Here is a 22,388-nt window from a genome sequence, read left to right as displayed (position 1 = left end):
TTAGTGTGCCATTTTATTGAGGGAATGTGTTATCTTGGTGTGTTCTGAAACTGTTTTGTTGGTTTTGCTGCATTTCTCAATCTTGATAAATCCAGCTTATGCCCAAAAAAAAATTATATATATTTTTTATTTACACCGACTTGCTTACCATTTTCTCTATTTTGCACTCCTATAATTTTTTTTGTATTGTTAGCTGTTGTAACTTGCTGATCTGCCCATACTGGACATCTGTGAAGAAGAGCTTTATCGCTCATCGGATTCTTCCGGTCTAAATAAAGATTTTGATTCTGACATTATTTTTCAAGAACTCCCTAAAAGCCCACATAGACTGTTGGGGTAAGTGCTGTTAGCGAGCACCTATTAAGGCTTACATGGCATATGCGGCCAGCATTATGGCTGGCCACCTTTGTCTCCCTAATATCTCACTTGAGACAGAGTCAATCTAGCCCAGAATTGGTTCAGATATCCCTCACCACCGCTGTTAGCCATGGATGGGAATTTAACTTGGGTCACCGGGTTCCTAGGGCAGTTCAAATACCATAGAGTCCTAACAGGAGATATTCTTGGTTCTTTCGGTAAAGTCACGTAGAAGGGAAATAATAAAATAATATTAATATAAAACAATAACAATTCTCACGACGTTTCGACTGCAACACAAGCAATCATTATCAGGTGTGAAATCCAAAGCAAGAAAATTTGAAAAAAGTGGCGGTTTTTCCTAACGTCAGCACCATAGACAGCGATTTGGTAGTTGGCCTAACAGGACAGTCAAATAGTAGGACCCGAAAATTCACATATTTCAACCTCACAATTATTCAAAGTAATTAATCATCTGTATGAAGAAAAAAAAGTGACGTTCATAGTCTGCATCCGAGGTCGACTTTGCCTATCACCCCCCCCTCCCAAAGGCAATAAAACAACTACCACTCTGTAATAAGTCAATATTCCTCATCATATTGAGAGACAGACCTATGCAATGGAAATACTGATTTACAGGTATGTGACGCCAGGATTTGAAGCTTTCGTGACTGCAAGGATTCATACTCTTAGGTTTTTTCGGTAAAGTCACGGAGGTAAAAATAAAGAATAAAAATAATAAATAAAATAATAGAAATAAAATAATAAATCACGTTTCGGGCGCAACACAAGCGTCCATCATCAGGTGGGACAACCACAGCAAGAAACAAATGCTGAAGTGGGCAGTGGGTATTTCTATTATTTTATTATTTTATTATTTATTTTTACCTACGTGACTTTACCGAAAAAACCCAAGAGTATGTGACACCAGGTCCATCTAGTCAAAATATCATCTCAAATGTCAGTCTGCAGTACGAATCAAACGTGGACTACAATTTTTCAGTGGTATCGCCAACACACAAATTAGATTTCCCTAATCCTCCACGCACTATGAATCCACTACCAATTAAGTAAATACATTGCCAAATGGGCGATCGTAAAGTATTACTGGCGTTAAGTTACAGCGATTTAAAACATGACTCATGGAGCTGAAATTATGGCGATGAAATGTCGTGTTTCAGGCGAAAACAAATGGGTCTGCTCCCTAAAACGACAACACCACGTGGTCTTTATAAAGTCCACTACACAGCAGGCAGAATGCTCTACGTTGATACTTGCTTTACAAACATTATTTGATGGCAGTGGAAATACACGATACTGTAACAATTGCCGAGTAATATTTTGAGTATTAAAATCCAAAAGCACCAAAGGTTAAGAACAGGGACATTGCATCCATAAAAGGGTTCCATTTCCTATCCACAACTGGAAAACGTATCTAGCCCAAACTATTCCAGCACAGTTTACCAAATGAGAGTATGTAACATGTCATGGAATAAGTAATGGCTCCTTGTGTCCATTTAGATCTCTACTTAACATAAAGCGATAAAACCATCGCCAAGAAACGTATTCCTGTACCAAGGAAAACCTCTCGTACATATCTTCTCATCATCTCAATTTTTCTCGTTAGAACTCTTGGCATTACTTTAGTAAGTCTCTTCAATTTAGATCCGTGCACTGACTGATTTTAAATTCCAGCAATGAGCAATCCAGACTGTGATTTTTTTTCCTCTCCTTAATGCAGAACATAATTTTGCCCTTGTATTGCATAACTGTCTGCTCCAAGCATACGCCTGTTTAATTAAAACAAGCGCCTCGACGCAATGGTGATTATGGAAAAGTATTGCACGGATCTGATATTTTCCCAGCTTCATGCAATTAAGTTTGATGAAGAAATCGCTCAAGTCCACTTTAATGTTCAAGGCTCACAAAAGATATCAAGCCCTTTATCACAATTTAGCCCCAAGCCCGTCGAAGAAAAATTGTCTTGAATTACAAACTCGGCAGCCCTGGCCCAAAAATGGTGCAGAAAAAAGGGCCATTAACGAAGCTAAGCAGCAAGAGCGATTCTATTACAAAGCTACGGACAAAAAAACACATTTCAATTCCGACAATAATAAAACTACTGAAATATGTGATTAAATATGAAAAAAAACTAAAACAAATTACACCAAAGTTTTTTGACAACGTAACCTGACTGAATATTTAGCTTTCCTTTGAACACTGCATTTGATGCATGCATATCGGCATTACAGTACATGTGCATATTCCACAGTGAAATAACCTCCCCCGCCCTCGAGATGACTCATCACAACAGAGGCTAAAATAACATTCCACGGGATTCCATAAATGTCCCCCAATTGTCAAACAGGTCAACCTGCAGCTCCGTGCAATGAAACCACACCATCTACTGTACACAAAGCACACTTAAAGGCAAAGGGACGCTGCATCAAGACTGTGAACTTATTCGCAAAGCACAGGAATGTGGCTAAAACGGTGAACGAAATACACATCGGCCCACGTGTGTGTGTGTGCGCAATGTGCCTGTTGTGTGTAGTTTGTAAGACGATGCAAGTGTTTTCATTTGCTAAATTCGGTCGTGTGGAAACGTGGTAAATGAGTCCATTCGCAATCTGATTCTACTCTTGGAGATCAACTCAACCCATCATCCATTGGGGAATTTAAAATGTGTATCACTTTGACGCAAGTTGACGATGATCATCCTTTGGGTAGACTGGCCCCCATTAGGAGAATGTGGAATTAAACTAGATTTGAAGTTTTCGTGACTGCAGGGATCCATACTCTTTGGTTCTTTCGGTAAAGTCACGTGGGTATAAAATAACATAAAATAACATATAAATCACGACGTTTCGATTGCAACACAAGCAATCATCATCAGGTGGGAAAACCACAGCAATATTTTTTTTTGCTGAAGTGGGAGAGAGAGTTGTCGTGGTAAGAGGTTATATAGGTCAGAAAGGGGGAGGAGGAAGTGGAGAGAGGGAGGGGTGAAGGTGTGGAGTAGGGGGAGGGCGAGCGCTTTGTGGTGTAGTAGTACCCGGCAGATATGATAGACGACAACCAATACAAAGCAGTTAGGGTTTTACTTGGTTAATAACATCCTTCCAATGATTGCTCAATTTGTATCCATCTTCTCGGTTGAAGTTATGTCTATGTTTATATATCTGGATGGCTTCATGAACAAACCATGATGGTTTTCCCACCTGATGATGATTGCTTGTGTTGCAATCGAAACATCGTGATTTATTTTTATTTTATGTTATTATATACCCACGTGACTTTACCGAAAGAACCAAAGAGTATAGAATGTGGGATTGTCAACAGGGGCTCAAGACTGCCAACAAACATGAGCATCAGCTAATGCACACGTGAGTAAGGAGGCACTGACTTGTCATTGGTTGCAATCAATTCTGACGATGGACGAGTCTAACGATGCAGTAGCAGTCAGAGGAGGGGCCATGGCCAAAAGGATGACCACTGCTATGGAGTAATAATATCACATCATGCGCAGGTCCGAGATTGTTGCATTATTGAACGATTAGAGATGTTGACGACTTTGGGATGTCTTTATCCAACATCAGATAGAGCAGGGCTAATGATTATTTTCAAGACAGATGTTTGTAATTATGTCGTAACTGCTGCATGATCATGAGTGATTTTTTTTTACCTCCAGAAAAAATGCATGAAACCAGATACAGTGCGTGTGACTTATAACAGACAAAATCTTGTGGAATGAAGAACCGGTCAGACTAGGAAAGATATCAGAAGAGAAAACCAACAAAAACATGGCACAGACATGAAAGCAGATTTCTCCCCTAACACAGTGCAAAACGGGATTCCACAAATTTTCAAGATAATAATAATCTCATGTCACGCCATTCAGCAGGTAAATGTTTCAACTCTCCCCAGTGAAGATCCAAATGCTGCATGTTTAGTTACCCTTTCAGCAACAAAGTTGTCCTTATTCACTCATTACTTCCGAAGGCAAAGAATGACAAGAAGACCAAACGCTCCTGAGTCACAACGCAAAGTTAAATGGAATTGAAAAGTGGAAGCAAATCTGGCCAGCCACAGCTTTCTCTCTGAAACAGAACTAATACCGATTCCCACAAGGGACTTGCCTGATGGGCGACTTATCTACTGTAGCTCATGTACCACACAATACTCTCAAGATTGCTCCAAGTGTTCACCTACAAATGTACACATTCTGAGAATGCCCAGCAATTAGGTCCTACCTGTAAAAGAATCATTAATTTCTTAGCAAGCCATATTCTTCAGGGATGATCCTTCACATCACAAGATGCCCTCCTGGGTAGACATGACAATACCACTTTTACTCTGATAAACAAAAATAAACATCCATGGTCACCATCCTGTGCTGGGCAGCGGATGGTCTTCAATTATTTCTAGTCGGAGTGTGTCGGTTACCATCTATGAAAACCAAATGTAATGTTGTTGTAAAAATTGAAGTTTACACAACTGCATAATGGAACAGAAACTAAAGTAGACGTATCAACGGACATAAAGGCAGACTTCTCCCCTAATACTCTGCAAAACGGGATTCTGCACTTTTAAGAAAATAAACATAATTTGTTATATTTTGATTTAAAGCTTTCGTGACTGCAGGGATTCATATTCTTGGTTCTTTCGGTAAAGTCATGTAGAAGGGAAACAATAAAATAATTAAAATATAAAGCAATACAATTCTCACGACGTTTATTATTTTATTGTTTCCCTTCTACGTGACATTACCGAAAGAACCAAGAATATCATTTGTTATCTCCAACCATGTCACGTATGCTGAAGGGAGTGCAATGCATCATAGATGAATTAACGAACTGGCACAGTTGGTCTACGTGATGAATGCCCGTTGTGCTGGAAGACAATGGGGAGTGGTTGCCCTCTCGTGGACGATGAAAGTCAATGCATGTGTGGGTATTGCAACTGGCTAAGGGACCTTTGTGAATTGGAGCTAAGTTATAGGTGACAACTTTATTTTTAAGGGGGGACGGGGACGGTGTGGGGTTGTTTTTAATGGAAAAACAGAACCAACGTTTACGGAGGTTTGAAAATAGCCTGCGATATTAACTAACACTAACAGTTATATATATAAAAAAAAAATTGACATTTATATTGCATTCTTAATACTGGACGCATCTCCAGACGCTGTACAGTAACGCCTATTTATATTAAATAATACGCAGGAAGAATAACAAATCATCAAGAGGAGCTAGAGCGGCCAAACACGCATAACATTCCCACATAAAATGAAAATAGAGTAGAATTCGACATTTTAAAATCGTCATTTATACACCATCTGGCCCCAAAAAATCCAAATTTTTGTAAGATGAGATTTTAAAAAAAGAAAAAATATTTGAGATTCCATCAACAATTTTTCTCAATTAATTACACGAATTCTCGTCTATGCCCACAATGAATAACCTCAAAGAATCAAGGATGAAATTGGCACACTATATGTAGCTGAAAATCAGCATATGCATGTGTGCATGAAAAATATGTATAAATGTAAGCATGTATGACCAATATCTAATATTTAAAAACATATTTACGAATACATTTCAATGTGTTCCACCCGCTAATGCAGGATATGAAAGTGACAGATTGACAAATGCACTCGTGGTAGCATTAAAGTCACAATTTTAATTACTCTTTGGTTTTTTCGGTAAATTCACGTAACTTTACCGAAAGAACCAAAGAGTAATTCCTGCAGTCACGAAAGCGCCAAATCAAGCCACAATTTTAATACCAGATCGCCCTCTACTGTTTGTAATTCGGTATTGCCGTACACAGCACCACAATAGAAAAGTTGTTGTCAGCCTATAATCCAATCTGTAAATGATGATAAAAATAAACACCCATAGTATCAGAATAATACTGCAGGCTGGAAAACCATATATGTTTCAAATGAGACACCAAAATGTGTAAAGAACATGTATCCATTAGTGGATTATGCAAAGAGCAGTCACAATGCACTTCTGTAGGAAGTGCATTGTGGTCCCCTCGTTTTAGGTCGCCATCAAAACAAATCTAAGAAAATGCACGTATGTTGAACTTCTTTCGCACCGTACATAGCTAAAACGTGCTAATCGGAGGTGCGGAGTGTGACCGACGCTGCTGTCACTCGGTCACATTTGCTCAACTTTCTTTTATGTTCTTCTACTACCTCGATATCTTTAGCTCTGTTGTCATAGATAGTTTTAATGCAACAAAATTGCAATGCTTAAAAGGCGAAAACTCGTAATAAAAGTACCACCAACATAAAACTAAATGTTTAAATTCCGTAAATGTTATACAATGTAAAAGACAGTACAGTAGCTGTTCATTCATTTAATAAAACAAAGAATTGCGTCAACATCAGCGGGCATTCAAATGTACAAGTACTGTACATGTACAGATTACATTACATAAGCAAAGTCCAGGTGAAAATGTTATTAATTTTCAGGACAGAATAGATAATGGCATCGGTGCACTCACACGGCACTAATTAATTCCATCATGGGAATCCGTCCACGGAGTAATTGCATCGATTAGGGTGGGGGGGGGGACAATAGAATGAGATAATACTAATGGTACCGCATAGTTTTACTGGTAGTAACCTCCTGACCTAACCAGAAAAATTCAACACATTCCTCAATTAACACTACCTTAAAATAAAAATATACATACTGTATAAAACGACGTTTCGGGCAATAGCCCTTCCTTCATAGCACACATGCTATGCTAGCACATGCTATGCGATGAAGAAGGGCCATTTCCCGAAACGTCGCCCGTTATATATTTGATTTCTCTTCTGGCAACAGTGTTATTGACGAATGTGCGTTTTTATGTTGTGTTCAGGCACCGCTGACAACACGGCATCACCAGACACTTATCAGAGGCATGTTCAAACAACTGCGATGACAGATAGGAACAGGGATTCCTTATACTGGTAGGAACCTCCTGGTTACACCAGCCCACAGGGGATGATTGTGTCCGTCCGTCGTGCAGGGAGGGGCTGGGTGGGGAGGGAGGGGCTCGGTGTGGAGGGTGGGGAGGGGCTGGGTGGGGCTGGGTGGGGAGGGGCTGGGTGGTAGGGGTGGGGCTGGGTGGGGAGGGGCTGGGTGGGGAGAGTGGGAGGGTTGGGGCTGGGTGGGGAGGGGCTGGTCACCCCGTGGTGCCCTTATAAAACTCAACGTTTAACCTACTCACGCCGGCTTGTGCCCGCCCTCACAGTCGGGCATATTTAAGGAATACACCACGCCGCCGTTGACCCTGGCCATTGACCGAGCAACCCAACATTCCTACCAGCTCCCTCCACAGGAATGTGTTTTACAGACATAATCTTATTCAATGCGGTATTAAGACCTTCCCACACCAATATGGTCATGGGAATTGTTTGACCATATAGTACTTCATTGTGCAGGTCAGTACCGATTAGTGAAGGGGGGGGGGCCACTGATGGACCGGCTGAGCCGTTACAAAGCCCCAGGACTGCTGCGTTTTTTTTTCTTACACGCTTTTATTTAACTCACGCTGTCTGTTGTTGTCGTTGTCGTATCCGTCAAATATTGTAACTCAATTTTAACCCACTTCCCAATGTGGTATCGACTGCAAACTTGATATACTTATGTCATACTGATGACAATACTATATTCTATCATTAAAAATAAAATAAAAATATTTTTTAACATTATTTTTACACGCTTTCTATTAACCTCACTCTGTTGTTGTCCTCATATCCTCAAATCTTGTAACTCAATTTTAACCCACTTCCCAACGTGGTATCGACTGCAAACTTGGTATACTTATGTCATACTGATGACGATACTATATTCTATCATTAAAAATATCTATTTTTAAACATTCTTTTTTATATGTTATGTTTCGGCTTGGGTCTAATTGTCCACGCTCAACTCACGTTGGCTGTAAATCGCCACGGCACCCTTACGCTATGGCAAGCTTTGCGGCCACATCCTGGAGCCGTGGAGTTCTGCCATTACTCGTATGGTACATTTCATTAAAGCGTGTTTTAAAAAAAAGTATTTATAAATATTACTTATTTTATTATAGTAGAGGTAGAGAACATCAAGGACCCCCACCCAAACTTCTGCCCTCCCCTCCCCATTGATCATGGGGCCCTCTCCACTCTCTAGGCCGTACATGCGCAGTTGGGCAAATACACGCAGAGACACACAGCAACACACTCGGGGACAAAGATAAAGATCCCCCGTATAGCCTTAACAGACTGTAGGGGCAAGTGCTGTTAGCGAGCACCTATGAAGACCGGCACGGCACACGAGGGGGTTGGGTGGCCAACACCACGCGCGGCCGCCTTTGTCTCCCTAGTGATGATGGTTACACATCGCACTAGGTACTCATTTGAGGCTGAGTCGACCTAGGGGAGGCCCAGGACCGGTTCAGATAATCGTCACTGATGTTGGCCGTGAGCGGGAATCGAACTCGGGTCGCCAGGTTCATAGCGCAGCGTAGCGCTGACCACTGCACCACCGTTCCCCACACTCGGGGACACACGCAGACACACACACATGGAGACACGGACACACATTTACTCACAAACACGGAGCCACGCAGTTGGACACATTGTCGTCAAGGAATTTGTAAGGGCCACTCGATTTCCCTTCTCTCGATAAGATCAGCATAAGCAAGGGATTGTGAAATCTGTCTCAAGCTACAATGCATTCCGACCCAGTCACCTGGTCTCACTGATTCTTTGGTGTGATGTGCCGTGAAAGTTGAGCAAGCTCGAAAGTACGTGGAATGAAAACGTTTGAGAAGTACTGCCACACAGCCTTGTTTAAACATTAAACTATATTTTTATTTTACCAGGTAAGACCCACTGAACTATATAGCTCGTTTTCAGAAGTGACCTGGCCACAAATGATAGCTCAACGAAGTGGCTTATCACGTGGAAATGTATAGAAGCCAAATACTTTAAACGCGTGTTTCTATATGTGGAGGGAAAAACCGGAGGACCCAGAGAAAATTCCAGGTGATCACGGGGAGAACACGCACACTCCAAATATACATGAGTCAGGGTCGGGATCGAATTCACGACCTCCTGCATTCCAAGCGATGGATTTAACATCTCGCCACCGTGGCGCGATGACGATGGTAATGACAGACCTATTTCAACACATTCCTGTGGAGGGAGCTGGTCAGAACGTTGGGTTGCTCGGTCAATGGCCAGGGTCAACGGCGGCGTGGTGTATTCCGCAAATATGCCCGACCATGAGGGCGGGCACAAGCCGGCGTAAGTAGGTTAAACGTTGAATTTTATAAGGGCACCACGGGGTGACCAGCCCCTCCCCACCCAGCCCCACCCCTCCCATCCCCCACCCAGCCCCACCCTCCCCCTCCCCACCCAGCCCCACCCAGCCCCTCCCCACCCTCCCCACCCAGCCCCTCCCTGCACGACGGACGGACACAATCATCCCCTGTGGGCAGGTGTAACCAGGAGGTTCCTACCAGTATAAGGAATCCCTGTTCCTATCTGTCATCGCAGTTGTTTGAACATGCCTCTGATAAGTGTCTGGTGATGCCGTGTTGTCAGCGGTGCACGAACACAACATAAAAACGCACATTCGTCAATAACACTGTTGCCAGAAGAGAAATCAAATATATAACGGGCGACGTTTCGGGAAATGGCCCTTCTTCATCGCATAACATGTGCTAGCATAGCATGTGTGCTATGAAGAAGGGCTATTGCCCGAAACGTCGTCTTATACTGTATGTATATTTTTATTTTAAGGCAGTGTTAATTGAGGAATGTGTTGAATTGTTCTGGTTAAGTTTGGGTTGGTTAGGAGTGGTTGCTGGGGGGGGGTGGGGGTGCCCAGAACTTGTTCATAAATCACTCGCCATTGTCGTTAACCATGACCAGGAATCCAATGCAGGCCTGCCGGTTTAATAGGTCAGTGCGCTAACCACTGCACCACCGCTCCAGCCCACCATCATCTTTCGTTTAATGATATTGGTCTCGGGGTGTGAACAATATTGATTCAGGAGGTTCACAGTGATTGGTCTGAACTTCATCGGCTAATAACGAGTGTTACTGTAGACAGCAGGATCCTATGCCCCTTCTCTGTAATAAATAAACAGAATAAACTATGTTAAGTGCCTTTTCCTCTCAAGAGGCATACGGATCTCAGGATTTGCTTAAGCACTTGAAGATGATGATGAAATATATCCGTGCTTATTAAGTGCACCTATTATGCCACTGTAATTTTGGCTGACAGCTACTGCGCTTTAGAAATGTATATTTTTTTCTACTCGTAATTATATTTTCTTGGACTAACCTGAAAGTTTAGCACAACAAGACTGCAGTTTGGTGTAAAAGTGCATACAAAAGGTATTCACACGCCACGAAAACATGAACAATAGTCAGAGTGCAATTAAAAAAATTACTCAGGTAAAGAATGTGCACTAAGTTAAAATCATTTTCATCAGGGAACAAGAAAGACCTCAAGGTGGAAATTGGTAGAAAGTTTTCGAATGAAAAGCCGGTCAGACTGGGTAAAAAATGTGAACAGAAACTGACAAAAAAGTGAAGCAGAATTTTCCCCTCGATTTTCAAGATACAGTAATAATCTCACGTCAACTATGTCACGCAATCCAACAGGTAAATGTTTCGACACTCACCAGTGAACATCCAAATGCTGCACGCTTAGTTATCCTTTTAGAAACAAAGTTGCCGCTGTTCACTCATGACTTCTGAACAAGGCAAAGAAGACCGAACGCTCACGAGTCACAGTGCAAAGTTAAATGGAATTGAAAAGTGGAAGCACATCTGTCCAGCTACAGCTTTCTCTCTAAAACAAAACGAATACCTACTTCTACATGGAACTTCCCTCATCGGTGACTTACCTAGCTTACGTACACACATTACTCTCAAGATTGCTCCAAGGGTCCACCTGGAAATGTACAAGACCTGGCACATGCATTCTGGGAATGCCGAGCAATCAAGGTCTGTCTGGAAGGAATCCATTAATTTATTAGCAAGGTATACTCTGAATAGATTACATTTCACGTCACAAAATAACCTCCTGGGTTTATACGACAACGCCACTTTTACCCTGATTCAAAACAACGTCCTTGGTTACCATCCTGTGCTGGCTACTGGATGGTCTGCAATTGTTTAAAGTCAGAACGTGTCAGTGGCCACCTATGAAAACTAGATTTAATGTTGGTGCTAAAATCGAAGTTTACACTACTGCATTGTGCTGCATATAATAAATAGCTCTGCAATGTGTTTTCTGGTTATACCAAGTTGTATTTTTTCCTTTTCCAATAATTAATTTTAAATGTGAAATTGTCTATTGAAATGTTATTTTCTTATATATCTACATGTGCATTCACAGGCATCCCGGGGTCTTTTGAAACAACAGGTTAAGCGATCTGCCATTTACCACCAACACAGAATATATACTTCAGACGATGGTGTCGATGTTCATCGCACGGCTGCCAAATAAGACTTTGCCGCTCGACTACATCCACACGTCGATTCTCAAATCATACTCGGATGTGCTTGCGACGCTGATTGGCCACCTAGCAAATATTTAGTTCAGCGACGGCCGTTTCCTGGACCGGTTCCAAATGGCACAGGTAACACCTCTCTTGAAAAAAGTTGGCTTGAGCTTTAGTAACCTCGCAAAATGATCGCCAAATCTCATACCTGATTACGATTTCAAAGATCATAGAGCGGTTTTGTCTGAAACGGTTACTTCCCCGCGTCGCTACGATGGGCAGATTCAACCCATTGCCGTTGGCGTACCCAGAAGTTCCACAATACTGAGACGGCTCTACTAAAGATCACTGATGACCTCTATGAGATCATGGATGACTGGTGCACTGCAGTTTTGATCGGTCTCCATCTCTCAGCCGCCTTCAACACCATCGACCATGAGATACTCATCAGGCGGCTAAGGTCAAAGTTCGGTGTATTGGGTATGGTACTAAGGTAGATTGAGTCATACCTACATGGTCGATTACAGTTCGTCCAGCTGGGTGAACAACAGTCATCGCCTACGCTGTGCCTAGTTGGCGTGCCACAAGGGGCCGTACTCGGGCCCTTCCTATTTCGAACGTGCGTCTCGCATGACATCAAGTTCCGTAGTGAAGTCAAAGTAAGATGTGGAGAGCCTCGGTAACTTCCAAGATTGCACATGAGTGGTGCTCGTGTGGTTTTCACGAAACTAAAATCGGAGGTTCTGCTAGTTGGCACTTGGGCTCAGGTACAAACTAATTGTGGGAGGATTAGGTGTGGTGGCCACAGACTCCAGTATTCAGTTGAATACTCATCTAAAGGGCCTTGGCACCATACTCGACCAGAATATGTCGTTAGATCACCATGTGCAAACTATAGTCAGGTCCTGCAATTTTCATATAAGTGCTCTACGACACATTCGGCCACTATTCGTGACATAACCAACACAGTGGCGTGTAGCATAGTATCAACAAGGCTGGATTATTGCAACTCACTACTCTACAGGACGTCTAGCAAAAACATTAGCAAGCTGCAGCGTGTACAACTTTCTTCGGCACGTGTCATGATGGGTACTGCAAGATCCAACCATGTCCATCCGTTGCTCGATGATCTGCATTGGTTTTTGGATGCTGAACAAATAAATAAGGTTTCACTTATTACACACAAAGTGCTTGCCACCAGTCTAAACATAAAGTAACTAGAAAGCTGATGCTGCATTCATTGAAAATTGGTAAAAATGAAATTGTAAGCAAGTGGCTGTATCGATATAGTCAGGGGTAGAACCAATAAAACGTCACGCTTGAAACGTCTTACCAACGTGGCTGTAGGAAAGACAACGGAAGGAGCCGGCCACTTGTTGGTAATCAAGGAGCGGAAGTTGTAGCACTTTGTAATGACGCTGCAGGCGACATCACCAGCCTCTGGGTAGTCCACTTTCAGACCACCTCTGCAATGCATGGAATATGGGGCGTGAAGCAATGCTTTTAGCATTCGGTAATTTGAACACGGTCACGTGAAAGCCACGTGCAACACTTTACCAGGACGAGTTAAGTGAACTTGTCTCTCTGCTCAAGTGAGCAATGGGGGAGGAGCTCAGGAGGTGCTTGGAGCCAGGAGTGCTAATGTCACTCTTTTATGACCTAGGCCAGCCTCTCTAAGGGCTGACCACTGTTGACCTTCCACAAGGTAGTACATACTCATTTTAAATCCCAGCAGGATGATGGGAGTCAACCCCTGACCATAATTTTTACTTAGAAACACCTAATTTTCATTTCAGCACTGTAACTGCTGCATCAGCGTCGTCATATTTTTCAGGATAAGCCTAATCGCCAAATTATGAATGGTTAATCAAAAGCCATTGATTGAAACATATGTGTGATAACAGACAATATATTTAAATGCAGCATATTTATTAATGTTTGATCATCGACAGCATATTTAAATGCTGCATATTTATAGATGCTTAATTATTGAACTTGGTTAATACCTGTTGACTTAATCTGTCCTCGATTATCAAAATATTCCTCAATAATAAAACATAGCATTTATAAGTTCATCTTAAATGTACAACATTGATTTATTTTGGAAAATTATTTAATACGTTGTCAACAATTAAGGACATATCAAATAAGTTTATTACCATAATCATGTTTTGTTGAAAAACTAACAGATATAAAGAACCAAAGATAGCAACAAATATCATGCCATAATTCTTCACTTCCTTTTAAAAAAAGGTTTTCAATTATAGTACAGTGAAATATACTTTCATGAACATCTATATATAATTAAAACGTGATGTTTTTAAAAATAAATCAATTAAAAACATATTTCAATAAACGTGATATTTTAAAAATATATATTAATTTCACATGTGTACATCCACAAGGACGAATACCTATGCGATGGAGCAACGAAATTAGCTTTTGTGCAGCTTCTGAGTGGATTGTTGCATGGTGGAATCTCAGGAGATGGCAGCACTTTGGAGAGGCCTTCATCCAGCAGTGGATTGATAATGGCTGATTCAATTACTCGTTTTACTTTCACTGCTCAATCAAGAAATACGATGGAACTCATCTCCATTGGTTGTTCGAAGTTTGTGATGAAAGTTTCAAATTCCTATAACTGGGGCCAGTATATCCATGTACAATATCATCTGACTTCCCACAAAATGGAACATATTTTATTGACCCCCTAAAGGGATGTTGTGGCAAGTCAACCCCCAACTCGGATGTGATTCCAGAACCTTCCAATTGCAACTCCAGCACCACAACCGGTGGCACAAGATACATGTAGCCAAGTGCAAACATGAAAAAAAGTTAATTCTAAAAATAAACAACTAAATTTACATTGCTACTTACTGGCACATGTGCATTTCATCCTGTGGAAATATGTCAATGCAGTCCGGATCAAATGTGTTGACATTGATTTGTTGCCCTGTGCAGCACAAGGCACTCATCAGCAGTACTGCGGCCGTCACCAACATGATTCCTGAAATTCAAGTTTTACAACAGCGAGTAAACAACAACCCTCATTTCATTTCATTTACTAGGTATAGCCCTGTGAGCCATGCGGCTCTACATGTGAACTAAACCATTTTTTACTTTACCAGGTAAGCGCCACTGAGCTACAATGCCCTTTTTCAGAAGCGACTTGGCCATCATAAATGATAGCTCAACGAAGTGGCTTATCACGTGGAAATGTATAGCAGCCAAATATTCTAGATTTGAAGTTTTCGTGATTGCAAGGATTCATACTCTTTGGTTTTTTCGGTAAAGTCACGTAGGTATTTTTTTTTTAAATAAATTATATCACGACGTTTCGGAGGCAACACAAGCTTCCGTCTATATCAGGGGTCCTCAAACTACGGCCCGCGGGCCACATGCGGCCCGCTGAGGACATTTATCCGGCCCATGGTCACTAATTGGGCTGCGCTTGTGAGCACTCATTGGGCTGCGCTGGTGAGCACTAATTGGGCTGCGCTGGTGAGCACTCATTGGGCTGCGGTGGCGAGCACTGATTTGGCTGCGCTGGTGAGCACTGATTGAGCTGCGGCGGTGGGCACTCATTGTGCCCACCCCACTGCGATCTGTGAACAAAACTGCAGGTGTAATTAACTTTTTAATGGCACCCGCACCAGTGTGAGCCTGGGGTAAAAGCGGAGTTCCCCCAATCAGACTGCATTGATGGGCAGTGCAGTCTGTATGTCTCTGTGTGGGCAAAGTTATTGCTGGTATATTGTTTTTGTAGCGCTGTATATATATTGGTATTTTACTAATAGCAATTTTGACTCCCTAGGAAACAATGATGTCAAGAAAGAGAACAATTGACTCGGAGTGTAGGATATTCAAAGAACAGTGAACTTATGATTACTTTTTCATGCAGTACAAGGAAAGAGCTGTGTGTCTGATATGCCAGAATATAGTGTCTGTGTTCAAAGAATACAATTTACGTCGACACTATGAAACTCAACATAAAGATAAATATGATTGTTTGGTCGGAGAAGTGAGAAAAGATAAAATATTAAAACTGAAAAATACATTAACAACTCAGCAAAATACTTTTGTGAAGCAGAAGCAGCTAAATATTTCATCACTGCGAGCAAGTTTTCAAGTTGCCAAGCTAATAACGTGCACTGGCAGATCATTCGTGGAGGGAGAATTTGTTAAAGAATGCCTTCTTTCTGTTGCCAAAGAGATGTGTCCAGAGAAGACCGATTTATTTAGTACAGTGAGTCTTTCAGGACCTACAATTACACGGAGGATTGAAGAAATGGGAGACAATTTGCATCAGCATTTGCAAAACTCCACAAAAAAACTTTCCTATTTTTCCTTGGCACTCGACGAAAGCAATGATGTTCGTAATTCTGCACAACTTTTTATTTGTATTCGTGGGACGAATGACTATTTCGAAGTCACAGAAGAGCTTGGTGCACTGCAAAGCATCAAAGGAACAACTACAGGAGAGGATATCTATGAAAAGGTTTGCCAAACTGTGAATGGTTTGGAGCTGAACTGGGCTAAACTAGCCAGTGTGACAACTGATGGTGCTCCTAGCATGGTGGGGTCTAAGAAAGGAGTAATTGCTCGCATTAACCAAGAGATGGACAAACATAACCATTCTCATCCAATAGCCATACACTGCCTCATCCACCATCAAGCGCTGTGTAGTAAATCACTGAAGTGGGACTCTGTTATGAAAATTGTGGTATCTTGTGTTAACTTCATTAGAGCTCATGCACTAAACCACAGACAATTTCAGGAATTTCTGTCTGAGCTAAATGTTGACTATGAAGATGTTCTGTACCACACAGAAGTCTGAGTCGAGGGAGAGTTTTGAAACGTTTCTATGACTTACTTCCACAGATTAAAGCTTTTCTGCTTTCAAAAAACAAAGAAGTACCAGAGCTCAATGATGCAGAATGGAAATGGCACCTTGCCTTTCTGACAGATGTAACAGAGCTACTCAACAGTTTCAATGTGCAACTTCAAGGAAAGGGAAAGCTCATCTGTGATATGCAATCACATGTCAAAGCATTTGAAGTAAAATTAGGCCTCCTCATCAAACAAGTGAAGGAGGAAAACTTCTGCCATCTCCCCACAACTCAAAATCTGTTAGCGGAAAAACCATTGGTTGCATTCCCAAACAAAACATGTGTGGATTCACTGGAAAAATTGCAAAGGGAGTTCCAATTTAGATTTAAAGAGCTTCATCTCCATGAACAGGACATACAGCTTTTCCGTAACCCATTTTCTATTGACATTGAAAATGTGGATACAATTTACCAAATGGAACTGGCTGAACTGCAGAATTGTGACTCTCTGAAAGACACATTCAAGTCAAGCAGCCTTCATAATTTCTATGCATCTCTCCCCTCTGAGACATATCCTCATCTCAGGAACCATGCACTCAAAATGGCAACCATCTTTGGCAGCACAAGTCTGTGAACAGACTTTTTCCAGAATGAAACATTTGAAATCTCCAACCAGATCTAGACTAACGGATGCACACTTGCATCACTTGTTACGACTAGAAGTGACAAATATCGAACCGGACATTGACCATCTCATTAGCCATAAGCAGGCCCATAGTTCCCATTGAAATACTGGCAAGTTTGTTGATTTAACTTTACTTGTTCTTCATTTTAAATATTGTATTTTTCCCGTTTTGTTTCTTCACTTCAAAATAAGATATATGCAGTGTGCATAGGAATTTGTTCATAGTTTTTTTTAACTATAGTCCGGCCCTCCAACGGTCTGAGGGACAGTGAACTGGCCCCCTGTTTAAAAAGTTTGAGGACCCCTGGTCTATATCATGTGAAACAGTAAAATAATTTTGCTGTGACCGTTCCACCTGAAGACGGAAGCTTGTTGCCTCTGAAACGTCGTGATTTAATTTATTTAATTTTTTTACCTACGTGACTTTACCGAAAAAAACAAAGAGTAAGCAGCCAAATACTCTAAACGCATGATGCTTCTAAATGTAGAGGGGAAAACCGGAGTACCCGAAAAAAAATCCACGCGGCCACGTGGAGATAGACACGGAAACTCCAAATATTCAACAGGCGCCAGGGTCGGGATCGAACCCACGACCTCCTCTGTACAGTGATCGTAGTTTATTGATTAGCGATGCACATTACGGGCATCCTGTTGCGGATAATATTAGGCGGAGAGTGCATTCACCAAAAAGCGTTACATATACTTTTTGCCACCACCAATGAACACCCTACAGTATTAGCTCTTCTCTGCGACTCGAAGTACAATGCCTGTATCTTAACTTAATTTCCAGCTCCGGCAGAAGTTAAGCGACACACGTGTAACGTTGTCCCTTCAGCACGCAGTTGGGAGGGCTTTGCACCTCTTTGAGCAAAGCGCTTGAGCTATTCCCCGACTTACGAACATCGCTGGGAGGTTATCGACTTACGAACATTACTATGTCCTCTACTTACGACAATTATTTCAGGGACGCAGTTGTTTCAGGGCAAGTCAAGCACAGGATCAGCAGCTGCGGCACGGGCACAGTCTAATCACAATGCAATTAATTAGTACTCTTAGGTTTTTTTCTGTAAAGTCACGTAGGTAAAAAAATATAATAAAATATTGTATTATTATTTTATTATGAAAATAATAATCATAAAATATTTTATTATTATTATTATTTACCTACGTGACTTTACCGAAAAAACCTAAGAGTATGAATCCTTGCAGTCACGAAAGCTTCAAATCTAGAATCAATTAATTAGTCTTCGAAAACAATTCCATTTTTAGGACGCGCTTCGGTACGCTAAAGCAAATCACCAATGCCCAAGCATTGTAAACGGTGGTCTAGATGTCTTGTGACCCCCACCACCCATTTAAATTCTCTAAAAAAAGTATTTTTATGTAAGGCACATTTAAACAGAAATGAATATGGAAATATATTTATTTAGGGGGTTAGTTAATTTTACGGGGGGGGGTCACAAGACATTTGGAGCACCATGTAGACATCTAGACACGCACAGCGGTACGTGCACAACTGTATATGCACGTGCCATCAGAACCCCCAGCCCACACACACGTGTGGGCTGTGTGTGTGTGGGCTGTGTGTGTCCGGCAAAACAACCTCCTACCTCCTCGCGGTGCCGGACGGGCAACACTGTCGTGGGCAGTGCTGTGGGGGGAGGGCCAATGCCCATTGGCCTCTCCCCTCATGGCGTCTGTGACCACCACAGTGGCTAAACGGGGGCTCTGGACGGGTGCGAGGGGCTGGTAACCCCTCCACCTTCAATTAACCACCACTAAACTACGAATTAAACATAAACCTGTAACTAATAAGCTTGTGCCGGAGGCCCCGGGGGGTCAGGCTTTTATGACGTCTCCTGGCCAAACCCCATTTGGCGGAGCCAGGAGATTGAATTTTCACCCTCGGGGCTCCTCCAGAAACAACGAAAAACCATTGCGGATGGCCACGTGGAATGTTCGAACGCTCACTGCGGAGGAGAGGCTGCCACTCCTCTGTCGGGAGCTGGACCGGTACCGCCTGGATCTTTGTGGCATTCAGGAGGTCCGGTGGACCGGTTCTGGATCCTGCCACCATGAGGGGTGGACAGTCCTCTACTCGGGGCAGGAGACTGCCAAACAACAGGGTGTGGCTCTTCTTCTGAACAAAAGAATGAAAGGGGCGTGGGAGCGTGGCGGTGAGGTGTGGGAAGCTGTAAGCCCCAGGATACTTTGGGCTCGCCTTCCCATCAATCAGAGGCGAGGAGTGGTGGTCATGGTTACTTATGCCCCCACCGAAGACGAACATCCGTGGAGGGATGCAGGCAAAGCCGATGAGTCAGACGCTTTCTATGACCTCCTGTCACAGGTGCTGGCTAAAGTGGCCACTCGGGACAGAGTCATCTTGTTGGGTGACTTCAATGCCCGAGTTGGTCATGATGCTGGCACCTGGTCTGGAGTGATTGGAAGGCATGGGCCAGATCAGCTCAATAATAACGGTAGGAGGCTGCTAAATTTCTGTGCAGCCCATGGGCTTGTAATTACCAACACGCTCTTCCGGCATCGGCGCATCCACACAACATCATGGATACATGCCGGGTCCAAGCAAGAACATCTGCTGGACTACATAGTGACGGACCAGCGGATGCGAGCCCATGTCCTTGACACCAGGACCTACCGTGGAGCTGATCTGCCCTCTGACCATCGACTAGTCATCTGTAAGATGCGCCTGCCATTTTTCCACTCCGGTGGTGGGTGTACACCCAGGACCCCATTCAAACCAAAAGTGGCCTGGTCTCAGTTAGCTGATGAAAGTTGCAAGCGAGAATTTCATCATCGCTTGCAGCTGGGGTTGGCATCGTCCCCCCCTCCACCTGATGTCGAGGGTAAATGGGCAAGGTTTAAGACTGTGACTCATGCAGCTGCAATGGCTGCTTTGGGTACGCGGTCCAGACCTCCCCAGAAACCCTGGCTGACAGAGGAGGTGTTCAGGTTAATTGAGAAAAAGCGACAGGCCCACTCTCATCGCCTACAGCATCCCACGTCAGAGAATGAGGAGGTTTACCGCAGCCTTCGCTCGGAGGTTCGGAGAGCCGTAAGGCGCTGTAAGGATGGGTGGTGGTCGCGGGTTGCTGAGGAGATGGAGTCTGCCTCAGTGGCCCGCGATCACAAATCACTATTTAACTCCATCAAAAAAGTAACCTGCAGCGCCACACCTATTACCATCATTAGAGGAAAAAACGGTGATCCAATCTCCGACCCCCAGGAACAGGTTTGCAGATTTGCTGAGCATTTCTGTGAGGTCCTGGGGGAGGGAAAATCTCTCAGCCAGGAAAACATCATGGCACAAAGTGGGGATAACCCTGCTGAGGCTGCGGTCCCTCAAATATTGGAAGAGGTCACCCCCTGTGAGTGGCTGGCTGAGGTACCAGCTGTTGAGGAAGTACTGAGGGCGATCCGGAGTCTGAGACCAGGGAAGGCACCGGGCAGAGATGATCTCCCAAGCGAAATGCTGAGGGAGGGTGGCGTTTGTGCACAGACTGCCCTATATGACATCATAACAACAGTCTGGACCACTGGACGGGTTCCGCAGGACTGGAAGGATGCCCTGGTGGTCCCCCTCTTTAAGAAGGGGGACCGTACCGACTGTAACAACTACAGGGGCATCTCACTCCTCAGTGTGCCGGGTAAGGTCCTGGCAAGGATTATTCAACATCGCCTTGCTAGGCACGCTGAGGAGAGGCTTGCGGAGCCCCAATGCGGTTTCAGGAAAGGGCGGTCCTGCACAGATGCCATATTTTCTGTCCGTCTGCTACAGCAGAGGTGTAGGGAATTCCAAAAAGACCTTCATCTCTGCTTTATTGACCTGGTCAAGGCCTATGATACCATCAGTAGGCCTGGGCTCTGGGTTGTTCTTCGTGCTTTCGGAGTCCCTGACCCTCTGCTCACGATCATTAAGGACCTTCATGATGGTGAGCGGGCCCGGGTAAAACTACGTGGCCGGGAGTCGGAGCCTTTCCCTGTACACCTTGGGGTGCGACAGGGATGTCCTCTGGCTCCCACATTATTTAACATCTATTTCGACTGCGTAGTTCGTGAAGCCTTCAATAGCTGTACCGGGGGAATTTCCATTTGGTACAGATATAATGGGAGGCTGATCGACGCCCGGGTGCGATCAAGGGATGGCTCCCTATTGGTCAACCACGTTATGTATGCCGATGATTTGGTAATAGCTGCTCATTCAGAAGAGGAGTTGGAGACGCTGCTGCTGAGACTGGAGCGTGCCACTAAGAGGTGGGGCCTTACCATCAGCCCCACCAAAACTAAGCACCTGCCTGGGTATTTTGTACCATCGGACACTCCACCCCCACAACTCCCAATTGGTGATGGGGCAGTTGTGGAGAGAGTGGAGAGTTTCCCATACCTGGGCAGTGTGCTTATGACCGGCTCCAGTTTATCAGCAGAGGTCTCACTCCGAATCAGTCGAGCGGCAATATCTTTTCATCGGTTGCGTAACGCTGTGTGGAAGTTACCTGGTCTGTCGCTCCGCACGAAGCTTCAGGTCTTCTCGGCCACGGTCATTCCCTCCCTTCTCTACGCTTACGAAACGTGGACCCCCCTAGTGGAGCATCTTCGCCGGTTGGAAACATTTAGGCTGGCCTGCCTACGATCCATCCTGGGTTTAACCAGGCTGGATTGTGTGAGGAGCTCACAAGTCCTTGAAAGATCTGGGCAAAGTCCCATCAGTGAGCTCCTCAGGCAGGCAAGGCTGCGTTGGCTGGGTCATGTAGCCCGCATGCCCAGCCACCGCGTGCCTAAACAGCTTTTGTTCGGCCGGATCGAGGGGGCTAAACGGGCGCGGCACGGGCTAGAGAAGAGATGGAGTGATGTGGTACAGGAGGATGTGGAGCTGAGTGGACTTGCCGATGACTGGTACCAGCGGTGTCAAGATCGGCCTCAGTGGAGGAGGCTCGTGAAGGACGCTACTGGGCAGTTGGAGGCAGTCGCCCTCCAACAACAACGGAGGGCGGAGGAGC

The 22,388-nt window shown here is 43.7% G+C and overlaps 1 protein-coding gene across 1 annotated transcript in view; it reads right to left on the bottom strand.

Annotated features, from left to right (window-relative positions):
* The window catches only part of PEBP4 (phosphatidylethanolamine binding protein 4), a 282,010-nt gene that overhangs the window by 259,144 nt on the left and 478 nt on the right, over window positions 1–22,388 (bottom strand). The window contains exons 2-3 of the mRNA XM_078855533.1: window positions 14,737–14,866; window positions 13,193–13,325 (exon numbers count right to left, since the gene is read on the bottom strand). Of these exons, the coding sequence (XP_078711659.1) occupies window positions 13,193–13,325; window positions 14,737–14,861 (258 nt within the window). The 5' untranslated portion in view covers window positions 14,862–14,866. The remainder of the gene's footprint in view (window positions 1–13,192; window positions 13,326–14,736; window positions 14,867–22,388) is intronic.

The sequence above is a fragment of the Lampetra fluviatilis genome, chromosome 4 (assembly GCF_964198595.1).
Source record: "Lampetra fluviatilis chromosome 4, kcLamFluv1.1, whole genome shotgun sequence".
Lineage (NCBI taxonomy): Eukaryota > Metazoa > Chordata > Hyperoartia > Petromyzontiformes > Petromyzontidae > Lampetra > Lampetra fluviatilis.
The sequence above is the reverse complement of the archived record's forward strand: the minus strand, read 5'-3'. Positions and strand labels throughout refer to the sequence as shown.